Source organism: Geotrypetes seraphini, chromosome 1 (assembly GCF_902459505.1).
Source record: "Geotrypetes seraphini chromosome 1, aGeoSer1.1, whole genome shotgun sequence".
Classification (NCBI taxonomy): Eukaryota; Metazoa; Chordata; class Amphibia; order Gymnophiona; family Dermophiidae; genus Geotrypetes; species Geotrypetes seraphini.
In genome coordinates this window covers 382,296,784-382,318,948 of record NC_047084.1, presented here as the reverse complement: position 1 = coordinate 382,318,948, position 22,165 = coordinate 382,296,784, and the positions used below count along the sequence as shown (strand labels likewise).

The 22,165-nt window shown below is 40.6% G+C and overlaps 1 protein-coding gene across 5 annotated transcripts in view; it reads left to right on the top strand.

Moving 5' to 3' along the window:
* Positions 1 to 21,747, top strand: part of LOC117346450 — a 133,409-nt gene extending 111,662 nt beyond the window's left edge. For all 5 annotated transcript variants that reach the window (XM_033916033.1, XM_033916043.1, XM_033916023.1 and 2 more), the window contains 5 exons: positions 68 to 147; positions 2,574 to 2,656; positions 13,604 to 13,702; positions 15,718 to 15,840; positions 21,495 to 21,747. In XM_033916033.1, the coding sequence (XP_033771924.1) occupies positions 68 to 147; positions 2,574 to 2,656; positions 13,604 to 13,702; positions 15,718 to 15,840; positions 21,495 to 21,608 (499 nt within the window). In that variant the 3' untranslated portion in view covers positions 21,609 to 21,747. The remainder of the gene's footprint in view (positions 1 to 67; positions 148 to 2,573; positions 2,657 to 13,603; positions 13,703 to 15,717; positions 15,841 to 21,494) is intronic.
* The last annotated feature ends 418 nt before the right edge of the window (positions 21,748 to 22,165 follow it).

Sequence of the window (22,165 nt, the reverse complement as noted above, 5' to 3'; positions counted from 1 at the left end):
AAGAGGTTTGGTTTTTTTTTTACCACTAATCTGTAAGAATACATGCTAATAAAATTTATTTCTTTAGAACAGAAGACAGCAGACAGGACCATCATGAATATTGTTCTTCTTATCCACAGCTGTCTACTCTACTAAAAAGATTAGAAGGTAAACACAAACTAGTTGATATTCAAGACAATTTAAGTAGGCTGGAGAGGGCTGTTCCTAGGGCAGAGTCCAGGGAACTATGTGGGTGCTGGTAGTATTCAGTGCTGGTGCCCATATAACAAAGCAACCAAATAGGACACATAAATAGGACCTAACACTTAGGTCATTTAGCTATGCAGGTATCAGCTTGAAGTGTGTAGACCCACCCCCCCTCCTTCCTTCTCTCCCACCTTCCCAGAAATTCAAAATCCCCCCTTCTGACCCCCTCCCTCCTTCCCACCTCCTGGAACATCCAGAATCTCTTCCCGCCTCCAGGATCCCCAGCCTCCCAGTTCTGAACATCATAATCTAGATCACTGTTCTTCAACTGCCGGTTCGTGGGCCAGTGCCAGTCCGCAGGAAATTTCTGCCAGTCTGCTCAGGGCCGGCAAGATTAAGGTGACCATAGGCCAGTTTTCAGACCTCCTGTCCTGTTGTCCCTACACACAGCTTCGGGACAGCGTCCCGAAGCTGTGCTCGGGGACAACAGGACAGGCAATCATTTCCTGTCTCTCCCTTCTTCCTTTCCCTGGGTCCCCTTCTCTTACTGCCCTGCCGCTGCTGCTAAAGCCGACAGGAAGTCTTCTTTCCAACGTCAATTCTGACGTCGGAGAGGACGTTATGGCCCAGCCAATCGCTGCCAATCGCACCGCACAGTCTATGGAACATTTATGTTATAGAACTCATGTCTAGTGTTTGCTTTTGTTCTATACATACTCGGGTTTTGTTAACTTTGATATTTTATCAAGGCAGCATAGACTCCAAGATCCAACCTCAGTAGCACACAAATGACAATGAAAAACTTAGCACTGTTTGGATGAAGGTCTAAATGTATGTGTGTGTACTCTATACATGTACAATCCATCCGCACCTCCTCTGCTGTGGCCAAACTACACCCCTGGGAATACCTACGTTCAGATCATATAAAAGCAGGTACACATTTTTCATTCACTTATTTGTTATACATGTATACAGTCAAACAATTTTATAAAGCTCTTTCTGTATTTAACACCATATGAAACATTTCAATCCTCTGAAGCAACCCGCTCTACTCTGTAACACCTCTGGACATGTTCAGAAATCCTCTTCTGTAATCCGCCTTGAACCGCAAGGTAACGGCGGAATAAAAATCACTAATGTAATGTAATTTTATAAAATGATCCCCCCTCCCTCATGCAAGTCTTTCTTAGATCAATCCAGAAGCACCTCTTAGTTTGACTGGTTTTCTGGCTTTATAGCTTTTTACCCTTACCTATTGTTTTTCCCCTTTTACTGTTCTCTTTTCCTCAAAGATTGTAGTTCTAGCCCTTCTTCCCCATCTGTGTGAAGTTAGTTCATATGTTTTGTTATGTGTTTTATTAACCTACCCTGGTCTTGTTTAGTACTTCTAATTTGAATTTGTTTTTATGGAAAATTTTTTACTTTGTACACCGCTTAGAAATTTGATTAAGCGGTATAAAATTTTTTAAATAAACTTGAAACTACATAAGATAGATTTGCATACACTGACTGTAGAACACTGTCAAAGGCTTTGCTAAAATTTAAATACACCATATCTAGCACATTCCCTCTATCCAATTCTCTGGTCACCCAGTCAAAGAAATTGATCAGATTTGTATGACAAGACCTACTTCTAGTGAATCCATGTTGCCTCTGGTCCTATAACCCACAGGATTCTAGAAACTTCAACCTTCTCTGTTTTAAAAGCATTTCCATTAATTTGCTTACTAGCTTGTAATTCCCTACTTCTTCCTTACTTCCACTTTTGTGGAGAAGGGACCACATCCGCCCTTCTCCAATCCTCTGGTACCACTCCCGACTCTAGAGAAACATTGAAAAGGTCAGTCAGCGGAGCTACCAGAACTTCCCTAAGTTCCTTCAGCACCCTCAAATGTACACCATTTGGCCCCATCGCTTTGTCTACTTTTATTTTAGCTAGCTCCTCATAAACCCATCCCTTTCAAAGTTGGTCAGGGTCTGCCACTCTTCCATCATCTACAAATCTACATGTCTGTGTGGTATGCTTGGCGGCTCTAATACTTTCAACACCATGGAATAAACACAACTATTTTATTGCTTTATGAATGCACCACCAGTAGTTCTGTGCCTTGGACAGTATGTACTGTAAATAAATCATTTTAATATATTAGCAAGCTATATTAGCATGTTTCCCAAATATTATCTGGAGGCACATCTAACCATTCAAGTTTTCAGGATGACCATGATGAATATACATATAAGCTAGATTTGCAGTTTCTGAAGAGCTAGTATATGAAATCTAGCATACATATTTATTAAGGTTATCCTGAAAACTTGGGCAGATTGGTGTTCGTGTGGATTGGATGCTTAATACTTCTGAAATAAATGTTTAATTATTTTTCTTACAGATCTCCTTACAATTAATGATGGGGTAGAAAAGGAAAAGCATCGTATAATGAAAAATGTGGTGAAATTGTTAAAGGAAATAAAGGTATGATGAACATAAAAAAAGAGCCACAGATAAATTTTATGTGTTTATTAAGAAACTTTAGGATATATACCTACTGAACATCTTGAATCTTTCTGAAGAAAGTCACCTTATTACCTGTTGCACATTTTAAAGAGAGGATTATCTTTTAGTCATCAAGTAACATGAATCACAATATGGTGGTAATTTTGTAAAGTAATTTTTTGTTTTTTGTGTCCACATATTTATGTATTCAAAAAATGTATAGTTTGCTTTTGAATCTAAGCAGTGGGACCAGCCGCAACTACCGGGAGCCCATCGACCCGATCCTGCCGGGCGTGTGAGCTCCGCCCCCCCGCAATCCGCTGGGGAGAACTGCCTGCTTTTGAATCTAAGCAGCGGGACCAGCCACCACTACCGGGAGCCCATCGACCCGATCTTGCCGGGCGTGTGAGCTCCGCCCCCCCCCCTGCAGTCCGCTGGGGAGAACAACTGCCTGCTTTTGAATCTAAGCAGCGGGACCAGCCGCAACTACCGGGAGCCCATCGACCCGATCCTGCCGGACGTGTGAGCTCCACCCCCCCGCAGTCCGCTGGGGAGAACAACTACTTGCTTTTGAATCGAAGCAGCGGGACCAGCCGCAACTACCAGAAGCCCATCGACCCGATCCTGCCGGGCGTGTGAGCTCCGCCCTCCCCCCCCCCCCCCGCAGTCCGCTGGGGAGAACAACTGCCTGCTTTTGAATCTAAGCAGCGGGACCAGCCGCCACTACCGGGAGCCCATCGACCTGATCCTGCCGGGCATGTGAGCTCCGCCCCCCCCCCCCCCCGCAGTCCGCTAGAAGAAAGAACTGCCTGCCTGCATATGTAACTGTTAGGCATATGTTATCATCAGAGTCATACAATTGCTAGCCCGAGGTGTAATTGTTAGATGCATGTGTAATTGTTGGAGACTTGAATTAGGACTGCTTAGGAACTATAGAGGCATGTGTTACCATCAGAGACACATATAGTTGTTAAATGCATGAGTTATTGCTAGATGCATGTGTAATTACTAGAGACTTGCAGTAGGACTGCTTAAGAACTATATCCACTTGGGCCACCTTCAAAAACTACACCAATCCAGTTAACAACCATACAAACGATAACTCAAGAATTTACAGGGAAACCAATACACTTTCTGTGCTAGGAAGAAATACTTTACCGTGCAAACATGAATCTCCTACCGATTTTACTAATCTGTCTGTTAATTGGCAACATCAAAGATGTTAACTCACTCCACCCACAATTACAATAAATCAACTACCCGGATCTAACAATTTTACACATCACTAATCCACAAGAAAACATAACCGTGGCAGCAGTGTCCAATTTAAAGTAATTGAAAGGCAAGGAGGACGGACCCAATGACGTCAGAGGTCCGTCTTACGAAATGCCTGCCCGATTCAAGCTCCGGGCTCTGGTGCTGCTACGGGCTGCATGGGGCAGCGTAAAGGTCTCCTCTGGCGTCCCAAACTGAAAAATAAGCAGCTCCCAGGCTCTCCACGGCAGCGGTGTCCAATTTAAAGTAATTGAAAGGCAAGAGGACGGACCCAAAGATGTCAGGGGTCCGTCTTCCAAAATGCCTGCCCGATTCAAGCTCCGGGCTCTGTCGCTGCTGCGGGCTGCACGGGGCAGCGTAAAGGTCTCCTTTGGCATCCCAAATTGAAAAACAAGCAATTCCCCTAAATATGTTACTTTTAATAACTAAAAATCAAGACACAAGATTGTTTTCTGATCCAGTATGGTTATAAGATTTATCCTTCATGGTTGATATAACAAAACACTTAAACGATTTAAATTTAAAACTGCAAGGAAAAGATCAGATCATTACGAACTTGTGTGATCAAGTTAAAGCATTCCAATGTAAGCTAGTTCTTTGGGAAAAGCAGTTGAAAAATGAAGATTTAATGCACTTTCCAACATGCAAAATCAAGTTTAGGTGAAATTGCAGTGTATCAAAAATATGCAGAAAACATTTTAAGCCTTAGAACTGAGTTTGAAACAAGATTTGCAGATTTTAAATCTTTGGAAGACAAGTTCTTTGTTTTCTTTGATTTTCTCAATAAATATAGAATTGGTACCTAATCATATGCAAATGGAAGTAATTGAGATCCAGTGCAATTTCGATTTGAAGACAAAATACAGTGAAGTTGGCTTGCTTGAATTTTACAAATATTTGCCAGCCAGGTTTGAAAATACTCGCAAATTCACATACAAGATTATTTCCATGTTTGGAAGTGCTTATCAGTGCGAGCGGTTATTTACACTTATGAAAGGAAATAAGTCTCCTATCAGATCCAGAATTGCCAACATTCCCATGGGTCAGTTTTAAAAGTAATCACTGTAGACAAGACCTAAGCGGTTTACTAAACTACAAACATAATCATCATTTAACCAACAAACAAATAAGTAAACAGGTACTTGGGACCTGGGTTGGTCACTGTTGGAAACAGGATACAGGGCTTGAGGGACCGTCGGTCTGTCCCAGTATTCTTATGTAGATAGTTTGTGAGACCACCAAGACAGGGAAAAATGCTTGAGTGCCTGAATAAATTCATGTAAACCATTTTGAGCTCCTCTAGAAGAGCGGTATAAGAAATCGAATAAATAATCCATCATACACTGTAACTTTCTGTTGGATATAACTTGTACTGCAAACCTTATACCGTAAGGACAAGTATAGCAAATTGTAACCAGTAAACTGTATATTATGCATATTAATATTAGACCCTAGTATGTATCAAGTTAGGATAAAAACTTGTATCGTAAGCTTGTACAGAAATTATGTATGTTAAACCTGTAACCCGTTCTGAGCTTTTGGGGGACAACGGGATAGAAATTGAACTAAATAAATAAGGTTTCCCCCGAAATAGGAAAAATAGTAACAGAGAAGAGATGCCAAGTGTCAGGAAGAAAACATTAATTTTATGGTTGCTCTTCTTTTTTTATACTGTACTTTTCAAAATAAACCTAAGTTTCTATGAAAAATGACATTTTTTGCGGCCCACATAACACTTAAACATTGTTTATTTGGCCCGTGTTTGACATGCTTGCTTTAGACACTTTGATTAAGGAAATTCTTGCTAATGCTGACATCCAAGGGGTCCACTTTAAATGGGAAGAGTTTAATATTTCAGACTTTGCTGATTTGTTTTGCCCCCAGGAGTTGTTAATGGTTTTAATGGAAAGCTTTTTATGGCTATTTTTCTGGCTTTCAGTTGAACCTGGATAAATCTATGGCCTTGAGTTCTATAGCCACAGCCAAAAAGAGGTGAGTAGGAGTATTTCCATTACAATGGGTAGAAATTGGTATCAGTACTTGGGCATTCAATTAACCATTAACACTGCACATTTGTATTTGATTAATATTGCTAAATTGTTGACATACCACTGCATGGGCAGATCTTCTGCATTCCTTGGCAGGGAGAATTGGTCTCTTTCAGAAGACTGTGTTCCCAAGACTGTGTTCAGCAATCTTATGAGTAAGTTTGAATCCAAAATGCTGAACACTACATCTATTGCCAAAATTAGAGAGAAATTGCCTAAAATTGACAGCTTCAGATGCAGATAATATACCGGTATAACATAAATTAATTTGTTCAGAAAATTACTCCCTTCCCAGCCTCTTCTAACAACCAAACTTTTATATGTCCAAGATAGCATCTGGAAAACTTCATCACTCTTACACAAAGTTTCAAGTTTTATTTAAAATTCGATATACACACATTGTCATAATTTCAAAGCGTATTACAAATCTAAAAACAGGGGAGTAATAATATACATGTACAAAGTTTGGGCAGACTTATAAATATCATAACTGATACAAAAAGAGGAGGGGAGGAACTACAAATGTTATAGTAAAGAAAGATCGAACAAATAAGGGAAGAACAATAGGGCAAGTAAAAGAAGTTCAAGAGCATCTAAGGAGGGGCTTGATCATTAAGGGTGAAAAATGATATATAACATAAGAATTGCCACTGCTGGGTCAGACAAGTGGTCCATCGTGCCCAACAGTCCACTCACGTGGCGGCCCTTAGGTCAAAGACCAGTGCCCTGAGTCTAGCCTGCGTACGTTCTGGTTCAGCAGGAACTTGTCTAACTTTGTCTTGAATCCTTATATAAAATGCTTTTTAGGGAGCCTTTGAATCTATTCAATGCTGTTTCATTATGTAGGTATCCCGGTAGGGTGTTCCAAAGCTGGGGACTTGTCACAGAAAAAATTACTGACCACCTTGTGCCAATAATTTTCAGACAGGGAACGATAAGCAGATTCTGTTTTGTTGATCTTAGTGTTCTCAATAAAGTGTAAGCCAAGGTATGAGAAGGCGGTCAAGGAATATCGGAGAGTTTGTAAGTTGGATTTTGAAAATCAGTACACTTCTCCCTCCAAATCTGTGGTTTCAGTATCCGCAATTTTTTTTTTTTTTTTTTTAACTACAGGAAATGCTGCATTCTGGACCTCCCCGGACCTTATCTGGTGGTCTAGCAGGCTTTCAGGGCAGGAGCGATCTTCCTATGCTCCTGCCCTGTGCAGATCACTGAGACAAAATAGCTGCAGGGAGTTCCCGTCGTAGTCTCGAGAGACTACGGTAACTCCCTGCAGCCATTTTGTCTCAGTGATCTGAACAGGGCAGGAGCATAGGAAGATCACTCCTGCCCCGAAAGCCTGCTAGACCACCAGGTAAGGTCCGGGGAGGTCCAGAATGCAGCGTTTCCTGTATTTTAAAAAAAAAAATGGATCAAAATGTTTAAAAATCGTCAAAAAGGAAAAAAATAAGTGAGAAAGATGGCTAACTCTTATACTTCTCTCTTCCATCAAAAAGAAAGTTAATCCCATAACGACTCCCTTACCACCCTCCAGTGGCATACCTAGCATATGTGACACCCGGGGCCCATCATTTTTTGACACCTCCCATCTATATGAAAAATATGATTTTTAGTAACAATCCACATATCGCACAACAAGAGTGTACCTAGGAAAAGGTAGCATCTTAAACACTGCAGTGAGCACTAGAACACCAACACATACATTATAAAACTAAACAAGCCAGATCCCGCACAGTCAATTGATTCTGCAGTCAATGCCTACTGAAAACTATGTTCTTTTCATACACACAGAACAGAGATACACCCTCGCCCAATATGGAATAGTCACAAACTAAAAATAGAAATATGTAGACAAAAGTTAAACTGAACTGCCAAGAAACCAGACTCTGCATACAATGCAACACCACAACACCACAAAAACAGTAATACATGTCCTCTAATACTGTGCAAAATATAAAGACAGTAGATGTAAATTTGAAAAAACTGATACATAACAATCACCACTTTACAAATTAACAAATAAAAATACAACAAATAATGAGAAATAAGAAAATACCATTTTATTGGACTAATCCCCATAAGCTCGGTCCTCATCCCCGCAAACTACCTGATTCCATCCACACAAGCCTTGAATTGTTTTATATTGAACTTATCATATTAAAGTATAAAAAGAAACAATATTCTGTACAATTGTTAATTTATAAATCAGCATCTTCTCCCCATTCTTTCTTCCCCATTTCCCTTCAGCGTCCTCAGCCCACTCTCTCTCCACTTTCCTTCAGCGCACGCACATAAAAACAAGCAAGTAACTATATATCATTTTCATTCTATTCATTCATAGAAAGTAAAGTCTACATAATTCCCTGCACAGTCAAGCCTGCAAGGATTACTAGATGTCTTTCAGCAGCTCCCCTCCCTCCCTCCCCCTTACCTTCATGGCCAAGTCCAAATGATCTACCAACAATAAAATTTTTAAAAACACAAAGCACACTGTACGCAGAGAAAATATCATTTATATTCCGCAGGTTTTCAAAGAGGTCAAGGTAGATGACTTTATGCAATGTCACCTCAATAACAACTATACAAAAATAGACAAATATACCCCCCATGATAGCGGTTTTTAGCGCAGGGAGCTGCGCTGAATGCCCCACACTGCTCTCGACGCTTATAGGCTCCCTGCGCTAAAATCCGCTATTGCCATAGTGCAAAATATAGAAAGCATATATAAATTCTCAAATCGGGCACATTTTGATCACTAAATTGAAAATAAGATCATTTTTCCTACCTTTGTTTGGTAATTTCATCAGTCTCTGGTTGCACTTTATTCTTCTGACTGCGCATCCAATATTTCTTCCCTTCTTTCAGCCTCCTGTATGCTTCCTCTCCTCCAAACCTCATTCCCTCCCCAAACTTTTTTTTTATTTCACCCTGCCCCCTTCTTCCTTTCTCTCTCCATGCCCCCTCTCTTTCTGTATGTCTGTCTTTCTCTCTCTCCGTGTCCTATTTCTTTCTTTCTTTCACCCTGCTCCCTTCTTCCTTTCTCTCTCCATACCCCCTTTCTTTTTGTATGTCTGTCTTTCTCTCTCTGTGCCCCATTTCTTTCTTTCTTTCACCCTGCCCCTTCTTTCTTTCTTTCGCCCCCTTTCTTTATATATGTCTGTCTTTCTCTCTCTCCGTGCCCCATTTCTTTCTTTCTTTCTTTCACCCTGCCCTGTCTTTCTTTCTCTCTCCATGCCCCCTTTCTTTCTCTATGTCTGTCTTTCTCTCTGTCCGTGCCCCATTTTTTTTTCTTTCACCCTGCCCTGTCTTTCTTTCTCTCTCCATGCCCCCTTTCTTTCTCTATGTCTGTCTTTCTCTCTCTCCATGCCCCATTTTTTTCTTTCAGCCTGCCCTGTCTTTCTTTCTCTCTCCATGCCCCCTTTCTTTCTCTATGTCTGTCTTTCTCTCTCTCCTTGCCCCATTTTTTTCTTTCAGCCTGCCCTGTCTTTCTTTCTCTCTCCATGCCCCCTTTCTTTCTCTATGTCTGTCTTTCTCTCTCTCCGTGCCCCATTTTTTTCTTTCTTTCACCCTGCCCCCTTCTTTCTTTCTCTCTCCATGCCCCCTTTCTTTATATCTGTCTCTCTCTCCGTGCCCCATTTTTTTCTTTCACCCTGCCCCCTTCTTTCTTTCTCTCCATGCCCCCTTTTTTCTCTATGTCTGTCTTTCTCTCTCTCTCTGTGCCCCATTTCTTTCTTTCTTTCACCCTGTCCCCTTCTTTCTTTCTCTCTCCATGCCCCCTTTATTTATGTCTTTCTCTCTCTCCGTGCCCCATTTTTTTTCTTCCTTTCTTTGTTTCACCCTGCCCCCTTTCTTTATTTCTGGCTCCCTGCCCCCCATTTCTTTCTTTCTTTCTCCCTGCCCTCCCCCATCCCACTGCCATTGGGAAACATGCTGCTGCTGACACCACCACCGGGGAAAGGCTGCCACTGCCACCATCGGGAACAGGCCGGCGCCGAGTTCTCCCTCCCTGCTTTTCTTTCCCACGGGGCCGACCAACTCTTGCCGCCCGACGTCAATTCTAACGTCGGAGAGGACGTTCCGGGCCAGCCAGGCAGCGATTGGCTGGCCCAGAACGTCCTCTCCGACATCAGAATTGACGTCGGGTGGCGAGAGTTGGAGGGCCCCGTGGGGAAGAAAAGCAGGGAGAACTCGGCGCCAGCTTGTTCCTGATGGTGGCAGTGGCAGCCTTTCCCCAGTGGCAGCCTATTCCTCGGTGGGTGGCCAGCTGTGCACTCCCTTGGGGCATGCACCCGGGGCAGACTGCCCCCCCCCTTGGTAAGCCACTACCACACTCCCCTACCTCCCTGAATCATTAATACAATTAACAAATTCTAGGGGGAACACATTCCAAGCCAGAAAGAAGAAGAAATTAGTTACCCAGACTGGAGAGAATTTAAATCAAATTATGGGCTCTTTGTGGTAAAGACTGTTTATAAGCATCCCAAGTAGACAGAAGTCCTGCCACTTGAACTCTGCAGGATGCCACTGTAAGCCCCTTGTCAAGACTTGCCTTGAGGAAGGCTATCATTATGGAAATTGGAGCAGAGAAACGCTCCACCTTCTTTTTAATGCAGCAGTGCTGGAAAGTTTTCCACACCTTAGCATAAGCAGACAGTTGGAGGCTTTTTGGCTCTGAGCAAGGTATTCAAGCAATGTCGTAAGAACAGAGATCTGGAACTTTTATGACGACTGGCCCCCGAGAAAGAAGGTCTGGCGGTACTTGCAGTCTGAGATTTGCGCCTTTCTGAAGAGAACTAGCTCTACATACTACAGTCTGTGGAACCAACCTGGAGCCACAAGAATTACTGTTCTTTGATGGCTTGCAATCCTGTGGAATGTCCGGCCTATTATGGGCCACAGAGAAAACACATACAAGAGCTTGCTCTTTGGCCACGGCTGGACCAAAGCGTCCAGACCAGTACTTCTGAGCATGGATCTTCAACTTATAGTTCATCCATTCTGTTAAAGCTTGTTTAAATTTTAGCAGAAGTCCCTCTAAGCTGAGCAGGTGTCCTCCAGCTGCATTGCTACCACTAGGGGGTGGAATATTTTCAGTCGCTAAGGACAGGTATGTTCCCTGGAGTCCTGCAGAACTTGCATGTCCCTCACAATTGAAAAATGTGACAGTAAAACAGCACCCTCTATTGGTGAGACTGTGGGTGGAGGACTCCTGCTCAGCTTAGAGGGAACAGTGCGTGGGACATAAGTCAAGTTGACAATATGACTTGGCGTATCTCATGAATAATTTCTCCAAATCCTGAACTGTTACTTTTTGAGAAAAAAAAATGCTATATTCTATCAGAAGGATAGCCTTCAGTAATTATTGATGAGAGATGGTGCTTGCAGTAAGAAGTTCAAGTGCCAAGGCTCCAGGTGGCACAACAAGCATGCATAATTATATTTCCTCAAGTGTAGGCGTCCCAAGCCACCTCCCTTCCAATTTCCATAAAGAAAATTAAATCATAACTTGGATTTCTTGCCCTGCCAGCAAAAAGACAATAAGGTCCTTGTTCAGCAATAGGTGTAGTGTTCAGCATTTTGGATTCAAACTTACTCATAAGATTGCTGAACACAGTCTTGGGAACACAGTCTTCTGAAAGAGACCAATTCTCCCTGCCAAGGAATGCAGAAGATCTGCCCATGCAGTGGTATGTCAACAATTTAGCAATATTAATCAAATACAAATGTGCAGTGTTAATGGTTAATTGAATGCCCAAGTACTGATACCAATTTCTACCCATTGTAATGGAAATACTCCTACTCACCTCTTTTTGGCTGTGGCTATAGAACTCAAGGCCATAGATTTATCCAGGTTCAACTGAAAGCCAGAAAAATAGCCATAAAAAGCTTTCCATTAAAACCATTAACAACTCCTGGGGGCAAAACAAATCAGCAAAGTCTGAAATATTAAACTCTTCCCATTTAAAGTGGACCCCTTGGATGTCAGCATTAGCAAGAATTTCCTTAATCAAAGTGTCTAAAGCAAGCATGTCAAACACGGGCCAAATAAACAATGTTTAAGTGTTTCAAACTTACCGTATATACTTGAATATAAACCAATGTGACCTTTTTCTCTCCAAAAAGGAGGAAAAAAGGTTGAATCAAATATAAACCGGAAAGTTAATATTCAAGTACTCTGCCCTGTCCAGTTCTGCACCCAGCCCCACTCAAAACCTTTAGACTGTGAGCCCACTAATGATAAAGTTCCTGCATGTAGCTTTAACCACTGTGCCACACTCTCCCCAAAAGGGTTCTTATATGCAGGAACTTTCTCTATTACTAGTGGGCTCAGTCTAAAGGTTTTTGAATACATTCCAAATTTTATCTCATTTCATCACACATTCTTGTTGTGGATCCCAGTTGGTCAACAGTTTGAATAAAATCATCCATTTCTTAAAATTAGATAAAAGAAACTCAAGAAATTGATTAATAGAGATGATTTCTATAAAATGCAAACAAATTTTAAAAGATGCTTAATTTGGGGATTGTTACGGTCATTCCCTCTGGTATCTACAAACAATCCAAAACACAGCACTGAGGCTTATCTTTTCATTGAGGAAACACGACCACATCACAGAGGCATACCTCAACTCACACTGGCTTCCAATTCCAGCAAGAATACTATTCAAATTCTACTGTCTACTATTTAAAACTATAAATGGCGACAGCCCAACCTACCTGAACAACCGCCTCATCCAAACTACATCAACTAGACATAGGAAAACCCACACTCCATTCACGTACCCTCCTATCAAAGAAGTCAAACGGAAAAAACTATGTGATGGCCTCCTAAACAAGCAGCGAAACTTGACAACTAAATCTCCAATCTACTGATTATGACCCCCAGATTACAAAACATTCAGAAAAGAAATAAAGACCCTACTTTTCAAGAAATTCCAGCAAACAACTTAATACCATTAGCTCCTTTCCACTCCCCATTACCCCTTCCCAATTCTCCAAAGCAACTTCATCCACTCTTTAGCTCCTCTAGGAATTACCAGATAGCTTCTTCTTGTAATCCATTTTTTGTAATTCTTTTGTAATCCGCCTTGAACTGCAAGGCAATAGCGGAATAGAAATCTCTAATGTAATGTAATCTTTTACCCAGCCTTCATGAATAGGAATCTCCCAAGCTATTCATATACATGAACATCAAATCTTAACTCATGACTTTCATAGTGCATAGGGCTTGCTGTCTCTGGCAGTGTTCAAGTATAAGTTAAAAGCCCACCTCTTTGAGACTGCTTTCAACTCCTAACTCCTCTCACCTTGGGTTCTGCATCCCCAACCCAAGTTAGACTGTAAGCTCTTCTGAGCAGGGACCATTATTAAATTTCAAGATGTGCCATTAAGATCTGCCAAAATGAAGCATGATCCTCTAACATTAATATATCCTATTGGTTTACCCTGGTATATGCCTGCAATTTAGATAAACAAAGAAACAAAAAAAGAGGCTTTTAGAAACCTTTTTCCATCATCTCTAGTAAATGGTATAGAATGACGGAGGAGCTCTTATTATTCTCAAGTTAAACAACTTCCCTCATCTGTCCTTTGCTCATACTAGGATGCCGAAAGTTTCAGTGAACAAAGCAGAAAACAGGTTGAAGATCTTCTCAATGAGCACCTCTACCTAAAGGAAAAATGCCATTTGAGAGAAAATCAGGTAAATTCAAGTAATTGTCTTTTGAGAACATCACTTTTTTCTTTTCACAGAATTCTGTTGAAATCTTGTGGCAAGACCTGAAGCAGACTGTTCATGCAAGAAAGCCTTAAAATGTCACAGAGCTAAACCGGTTTGGTTTCAATTGAGACTGATTAAAAGTTACAGGGAACTTTAGTTGAAGTTAGTGCTTCTCAGTGAGGTGCCACCAGTTGCTTAATATAGGGATTTGTATTCACATAAGGATACTTATTTTTAAAATCATTTTGTTGAATAAATATAAATCCTTTTTGATTGAGTTTATTCAGTAGAGTTATTTTTCTATCCTGTGAAGGTTTAGATTCAGATAGAATTGTATTTTTAGTATCAATTGTGCTTAAAAGAAGAAAAAAACAGGCTAGCATAAAACAAGATACTACTACTACTTATCATTATGTCCATAGCGCTGAAAGGCATATGCAATGCTGTACATTTAACATGCAGTAGACCAGTGGTCTCAAACTCAAACCCGTTGCAGGGCCACATATTGGATTTGTAGGTATTTGAAGGGCCTCAGAAAAAATAATTAATGTCTTATTAAAGAAATGACAATTTTGCATGAGGTAAAACTCTTTATAGTTTATAAATCTTTCCTTTTGGCTAAGTCTTAATAATAATATTGTCATTTATAGCTAAAGAGACACATGATTAAGAAACTGTTTTATTTTACTTTTGTGATTATGATAAGCATACCGAGGTTCTCACAATAGTACCTGGCAGGCTGCATGTGGTCCCCGGGCCGCAAGTATGAAACCACTGCTCTACAGGTTCTGCCTATGTATATTAAGAGGAGGGATGAATTAGAGTTTAAGGCTCTGAGGAGGAGATTTTTGCGGCATAATAAGAGTGCTCGTATTACTTACAATGTACCAGTACGCCCAAGTCCTTTTTTCATACTTTATGGAGCTGTCCCAGAGTTAAGAGTTTTTGGAGACAGGTGGTCCGGTATCTGGAATCCTTGTTGGGCCGCCACATCCCTCTTACTCCGGTGGGGTTTCTCTTGGATAAGTACGAAGCTTTTTGTTTTCCCCCAGGGGGCAGCTGTTTATTTTTTCGGAAAGCTGGCTTGGTGGCTAAGAAAGTGATTCTGGGGGAATGGGTCTCTGCTCACACTCCCTCTTATTGGGCTTGGTGTAATCGTATACATGCTCTGATGGTGCTTGAAAAGAGTCGGGTGTGTGCTTCTTTTCGCCAATCTAAATTATTTTTAAAGGTCTGGGGGTCCTTATGTATATTCTTTGTCTCCTTAAGCCCGCAGTCTGATACTTAATACTTTAACAATCTAAGTTCCTTTAAGCGGTGAGGGGATAAGCGCCCTGGGAGTGTCTTTTTCTTGTATTGTTTCTCCTGGCTATTCCTCCTCTCATGTTGTGGGTTTTGTTGTTTTTTTTGTGTGTGTGTTTTTCTGTTCTGGTTTGCAGTTGTGTTGGTTCTTGTTTCACTGGGTTTGTTGAGCCCTAGCTCGCTGGGGGGACAGGGGGAGGAACCCCTTTGCAGTATTTCAGGGCCCATCAGAGTCCAGGGCCCTGACGTTCTAGCTATCGTTTGGTACTGTTGGGACCTCTCCTGTTTGGTGGGTTTGGGATAATTGCTCCTTTCTTGTGTTCACTATTGCTTGTTGGTTTTCTTCCTTACCATGACTGTACACTGGCTGCCTTTCCTCGCTATGTCTGCCATTATACTTTACTTTGACACGGAGCAGGCTTGGAGGGAATCAATACTATTTTGTTCCTCCAAACATGTTCTTTTCCTGCTCTTCTTGGGAAGGGTGAGGGGGTTAATGTGCTGGAATCTATTGCTGTATAATGCAAAACTTTTGAACATTTACTGTACCTTTTGTTGCATTCTCTGTTTATTTCTCTGTTTGTTAAATAAAATTTGCTTTCTCCTAGAAAGATGAAAGAAACTAATTTTTGAAAGAATTTCCTTTTCATTCTTTAAAATGTCTGCAACATGAAAATTATCCCCAATTTTAACAGATTACAGCTGTCATAATTGAACTGAAGAACCTGAGGAAAGCCTACCATGGAATGTTATGTCATGTGAATCTTCCACAGGCTATTAATTCAGTTGATTGGATCAGCAAGGTACAGCTGGTTAAGGTAGGTTCAACCCCAAATAAAGAACAGTAGTACAAACAACAATATTATAGTAGTTCACGGCAGCTATGATCAAAAGTCTACTGCATATATGTTGCCAAACAGCTCATTAACATACAAGAGTTCAAAAAAAGTGGAGAAAAAGAGACCTCAGAAGAAGAATGATGCTCCTTATTTTCAGTACATCAAGTCCTGCAATGGAGCTAGCACAGTCATTGGTCTCTCAAAAAACGCCACAAAAACAACCAACTCTTTCCAATATCTTCAATAATAATAAATATGCAGTCAGATACTTATCTTCATAGTTGCCGAGGATGGTCAATCATGGCAAAAAGCACTCCATAAACAAATTCAGACAAGCCAAATATTCGACCAGACCCAACAGTGGCCCTATTTCACAACAATGCTATATCAAGGGCTCTGGCCACTATATCTTCTCATATCTTCCACAGACAACAACCGTAGCACATGAAACAAGAATAGTCCCTTCAAAACAGGGCTGCTGTCTGGTCTGGCTGAATATTTGGTTTGTCTGAATTTGTTTATGGAGTGAAGATCAGCAACAGTTTTTGCTTTTTGCCATGACTGACCATCCTCGGCAACCATGAAGATAAGTACCTGACTGCATATTTATTATTATTGAAGATATTGGAAAGAGTTGGTTGTTTTTGTGGCGTTATTTTGAGAGACCAATGACTGTGCTAGCTCCATTGCAGGACTTGATGTACTGAAATAAGGAGCATTATTCTTTTTCTGAGGTCTCTCTTTCTCCACTTTTTTGAACTCTTGTATGTTAATGAGCTTTATGGCAAAATATATGCAGTAGACTTTTGATCATATATTCAGACCAGTGCTTGGATAACTCCCTACATAAGGACAGCACAGCCTTTTTTCTTTTCTAATTTTATATAGTTGCTCAGCTGGTTAATAGACTGAAAATTGCTGCTAACCAGTTAAGCTTACACTCCAACCCTGAACAGCCCACAAAGTAGTCAATTTCAGCATAGATGGTTAGAAGAAATATTCAACGGCACTAAGTGGCTCTGAATATTCCCATATGGTCCTACATAAGTGATTTAAATATCTACCCTTATATGTCTAGATTGACTGCACTCGCATATAGCAATTTTAGAACACCACTAGTGGCCACATATACTGTAGAACCTCACAGATGCAGAGATTTAAAGGAAGCATTGCAGGGCAGTGGTAGGTGCATGGTTAAGGCAGAGTTTGTACATACACATGTAAATTATAAAATTAGCTAATCTCCCCTCTCTGGGGGGAATTCAGTATGAGGGCACCCAAAGTTAGGCACCGGGATGATCTGTGCTAAGCATGAATTCTATAAAGGTTGCTCAGCACAGAGGCCCCTTTATAGAATATTAGCATAGCACCCATTTTCCCAGCAAACATTTGGACACGAGCATGTATGCTTCCTAAAAGATGGTATAAATGCCCAAGTTTTCTATAACATTGTGCCCACCCATTCCTCTCCCTTTGCCACGCTCCCTTTTGAGTTTTGTCCTATGAAATTTAAATGAGCATATTATCGAATAGGGCACATCTGTGTGTAACTCTTAATTACTGCCAATTAAATGCTTATTAACACCAATTATTGATTTTAGCACCTAATTAGCTCATTAATTTATGTGCACCCAACTTTAGGCAACCTATACGGAATCCGGGGCTTAATGTGTGAGTTTTATAGGAATGCTGTTAGCATTGTGTTATATAAAATGTTTGTACACTTCCCCCTCCACATTCGCAGTGATAGGGGAAAAGCATAGCAGCGAATACCGAAAAACCACGAATAACTTTTCGTATGTTATTTGCGGTTTTTCGGTAACAAACCCCTAAAAAAGATTTAAAATCCACGAATAACCTAACCTAATTTGCTCTGGGAGTAGCAATTTCCTCCATACAACGCCAGAAGAATTGATTTCCTCTGTTAAACGCCGGGAGCGTGTGATGCTGTGATTTAAATTTGGGGGCAGAGCCAGAGAATGAAAAACTGTGAGTAATCGAAACTGCGGTTAACGAAACCTGAACAAGGTAACTTATCAAACCCTGCCCTTAGTTGCCTGGGAATAATTACAATTGCACAAATCTTTTCCAATCGGTTATTTTTTATTAGCTTTATCATAATTCACAGGTAATTTGTGCAAAAAAATCATATAAAGTCAGGCATGTCAAAGTACATCTCTCCTGGCAAATATCTAAAAAAAAAAATAATAATAATAATAACAGCTTATATACCGCAATACCGTGAAGTTCTATGCGGTTTACAAAGATTAAGCAAAGGTACAAATTGATTGACTTTAAGAGGGGAGGAAGAAAGAGGGTTAATAGGACAGGAAATCCATTTTTGAGGAGAGAGTGATCAATCGAACAAGTTAATCGCTATAGAGAGGAGAGAGAAGAGAGGATCAGTTGTCTAGATACTTTAGGAACAGGTGTGTTTTCAGACGTTTCCTAAATTCCTCATAAGTAGTGGGCGAAAGCAATTGTTCTAGGTCTTTACCCCATGATGCTGCTTGGTGCGAGAGAAGATGTTCATGGTGTTTTTTTCAGTTACAACCTCTCACTGGGGGGGAAACGAAGTTGGAATGTGAGCTTCTCTTGTGTCTGTTGGCTGAGAAGACGAAAAGGTCAGTTATATATTTAGGGGCAAGTCCGTGTAGTGCTTTGAAGCAGAAGCAGGCAAATTTAAACTTTATGCACGCCTCCATTGGCAGCCAATGCAGCTGCCGGTAGTAGGGTGTCACGTGGTCAAACTTCCTCAGCCCAAAGATCAGTTTGACCGCTGCATTTTGCATCAATTGTAAACTCTGCATGTTCTTTTGGGAAATTGCTAAATAGGCGATGTTACAGTAGTAAAGTAGACTCAGTACGAGAGATTGGACTAGGGTTCTGAATGCCGCTGTATCGAAATAAGCTTTAATGGATCTGAGTTTCCAGAGAGTGAAAAATCCCTTTCTGATCAAGGAGTCCACCTGGTCTCTCATGGTTAGGCACTGATCCAAAGTTACACCTAGTATCTATATGGTAGGTTGGTTAGGGTAATTAAGATTATTGATGTCAAGCGGATGTGGTGAAGCAATAAAGAAAGTTATCTTTTCTGAATTAAGTTTGAGCCTAAAGGTTGTCATCCAGTGCTCCATCACGTTTATGGCTTCTGAAGCTTTAGGAATAGTTTCAGAGATAGAATTAACGAATGGAATGATGATCGTAAAATCATCTGCATAACTAAATAGTTTTATCCCTAACTGGGTTAGCTGCGTGCCTAGTGAGGACATGTAGACGTTGAAGAGCAATGGAGATAGCGGGGACCCTTGTGGCACACCAGATGGATTGCTCCAGGTATCTGAAAGTTCATAATTAAAATGTACTTGATAAGTACGGGACATAAGGAAGCCACGGAACCAATTCAGCACCTCGTCCCTGATACCAATGGCGTCTAGGCATTGAAGCAGTTTCCTGTGGTCTACTAAATCAAAGGCAGAACTCATATCGAATTGCATAACCAGGGCATTAAGGCCCTTACTAAACAGTAGGCGCAGATTGTCTAAAATAACTGCAATTATTGACTCAGTACTGAATAATGGTCTAAAACTGGATTGAGTTTCATGTAGGAGAGAGAACTGATCCAGATAATCCATCAGTTGGGTGTGTACCAATCCCTCCATAATTTTTACAATAAACGGAATGGATGCTACTGGTCTGTAGTTGGATATTATAGCTGAAGATTCTTTTTGATTTTTTAGAATTGGGGTTATTATTATGTGACCATTATTAGAGAGGAACTTCCCAGTTTTTAGGTTATGAGCCAAATATTGCATCAACGATAGTTTAAATACTAAAGGTGCCGCTTTCATGATTTCTGGGGGGCATGAGTCCAGAACACAATAGGATTTAGAGTATTTGTTATATAGTCTGTTGTAATTGTTCCACTCTAAATCTTGAAAGGAGCTCCAGATCATGTCTGCCGGTGTATCATTTCCTTGGGTGATAGGTATCGGATGATCACTAGGGTTGTTTGTTGAACAATGAATTCTAAGGTTTTTAATTTTTGAATCAAAGTGTAGTGCTAAGTCATTTGCAGAGGGTAACTTAGAGTTGTGTGTGGGTGTGGTGTAGCGAGCGGTGTCAAATAAATTTGTGATCAGGTTGAATAGCTCTTTTGTATTGATTCCTTGTGAACCATTACAAGATGAGTTGATTTTAATTGAGTAGAATGCTTTACGTTTGTCTTTTATCATTTGTTTGTAGATTTTTATGTTAGCTCTCCATTTGTTACGGTCCGTTAGTTCTCCTGTTTTTTTCCAAGTTCTACTCCCACAAGGTTCACTTATATACTTTTGCAATGTCTAGTATGACATCACACCTGTCAACCAGTCAGCCAACAGAGAGGCCGTCCTTGGGTATGATCAAAAAAAATTCCTTTTAACATAGTTAGCAGGCTTAAGAAAAGTTTTACAAATTATATTTTTGTGAACACTTTTTCTCTCAGTAATTCTTTAACAATTTAGCTCAAACCAGCTTTCTAACCAAGACTCAGTAACACTGACAGCTTCAAATTTCACTGACACACACAAGAAAAAACCCCAGACCCCCCCTTACTGAGAATTTCCTATGTGGGCTTCACAAGTTTCTATGGTAGGCTAGCTGAAAGGTCAGATAGGTCAAACTGCAGATGTTACTTCTCAGGATTTTCTTCAGGTTTAAAATATATAAAAATGTTTTCAAAACCAATTCTATGTTTATTATACATTCACATTCATAATCACTCACATTCTCTCACATTCATAAATCGTACGACATATTTTCATTCATATTTGATACTTCTTTTTCTTCTATACCCAGCATTTGAATGTCAGGACCATCTGTTAATACTTAAGCCATGTGGTTTCATGACAATCCAGACAAAGAACACTAGAAACCCTAGCTTTTTTTAAGCGGGAAACCTTCAGTATGTTTTACACCAAGAAAAGACACAAAGAATGACAGAAAACAAAATGGAGTCAGATTAATACAAAATGGAATCATTAATACCTCTAGAAGTGTGTTATGTATTACCTGATTTCCCCTATGATCTGGCTTATCCAGCCCTCCTGGTAACCCCTAGTGTTTTTCTGTTATTCTCTAATGTTATTTTTCTGGCCTTTGCCGCAATCCATATTCAATTTGTTTATATTTGTGTACCAACTTTTCATAAGTTTCTATTGGGTGTGGCCTTAACTATCACATATGCATCTAACTAGCCAGAACCATATGAAAGGCAGGTGTTATATGTAGAAAAATCTACAACATACTCCACAGACATGTTTTGCACACTATCCATTCCATTACAGCATTATAGCGCCCCCTACCAGCCAGCCACCAGCGCCACTACTCAAACCGTGAATACCGAGGGGGAAGTGTAATTGTAATTTTACTGCTTGCATTTTTGTGTTTTATTCTGTAAATTGTTCAGAGCTCTAGGTGAACATTAACAAATCTGACTAAATACTCAAGTTTTAATTTTGGGGTCCTTTTACTAAGGCGTGCTAGCCGATTTAGCACGCACTAAATTGGCTAGCACACCTTAGTAAAAGTGGGGGGTTAATGCTTTCTGGCTTGCATTGGTTATAATTCATTAATATCTTTTTTACTGGCAGAAATCTCTTGAGATCTTAAAGTGTCATCAACAGAAGACTAAATTATTGGAGAAAGAAATTAACTGGTTGAAAGTTCAGCTGCAACATAAAGCCTTGAAACAACAAGAATTGTAAAAGAAAAAATGTTGAAGGAGAAATGAAAGCAAAGTGCATGTAAATGTAACCATTTCATAAAGAAAGAGCTATCAAGATTGTTTTCTGTCATCAAGCGATAACTTAGAAACATAGAAAGATGATGGCAGAAAAGGGCTAAAGCCCATCAAGTCTACCCACTCTACTGTCCCACCCCATTAAGTCAGAGTGCTGCTCGAACCACGTAGAGATCCCACTGGATGTCCCATTTATTCTTAAAGTCGAGCACGCTAGTGGCCTTTATCACTTGCACCGGTAGTTTGTTCCAGTGATCCACCACCCTTTCTGTAAAGAAATACTTCCTGGTGTCACCTCCAAATCTCCCTCCTCTGAGTTTGAGCGGGTGCCCCCTTGTGACTGAAGGTCCCTTAGGAAAGAATATGTCGTTTTCCACCTCGACACGACTGTGACGTACTTAAATGTCTCAATCATGTCACCCCACTCCCTGCGCTCCTCTAGAGAGTAGAGCTGCAACTTGTCCAGTCTTTCCTCGTATGAGAGACCCTTGAGTCCGGAGACCATCCTAGTGGCCATTCGCT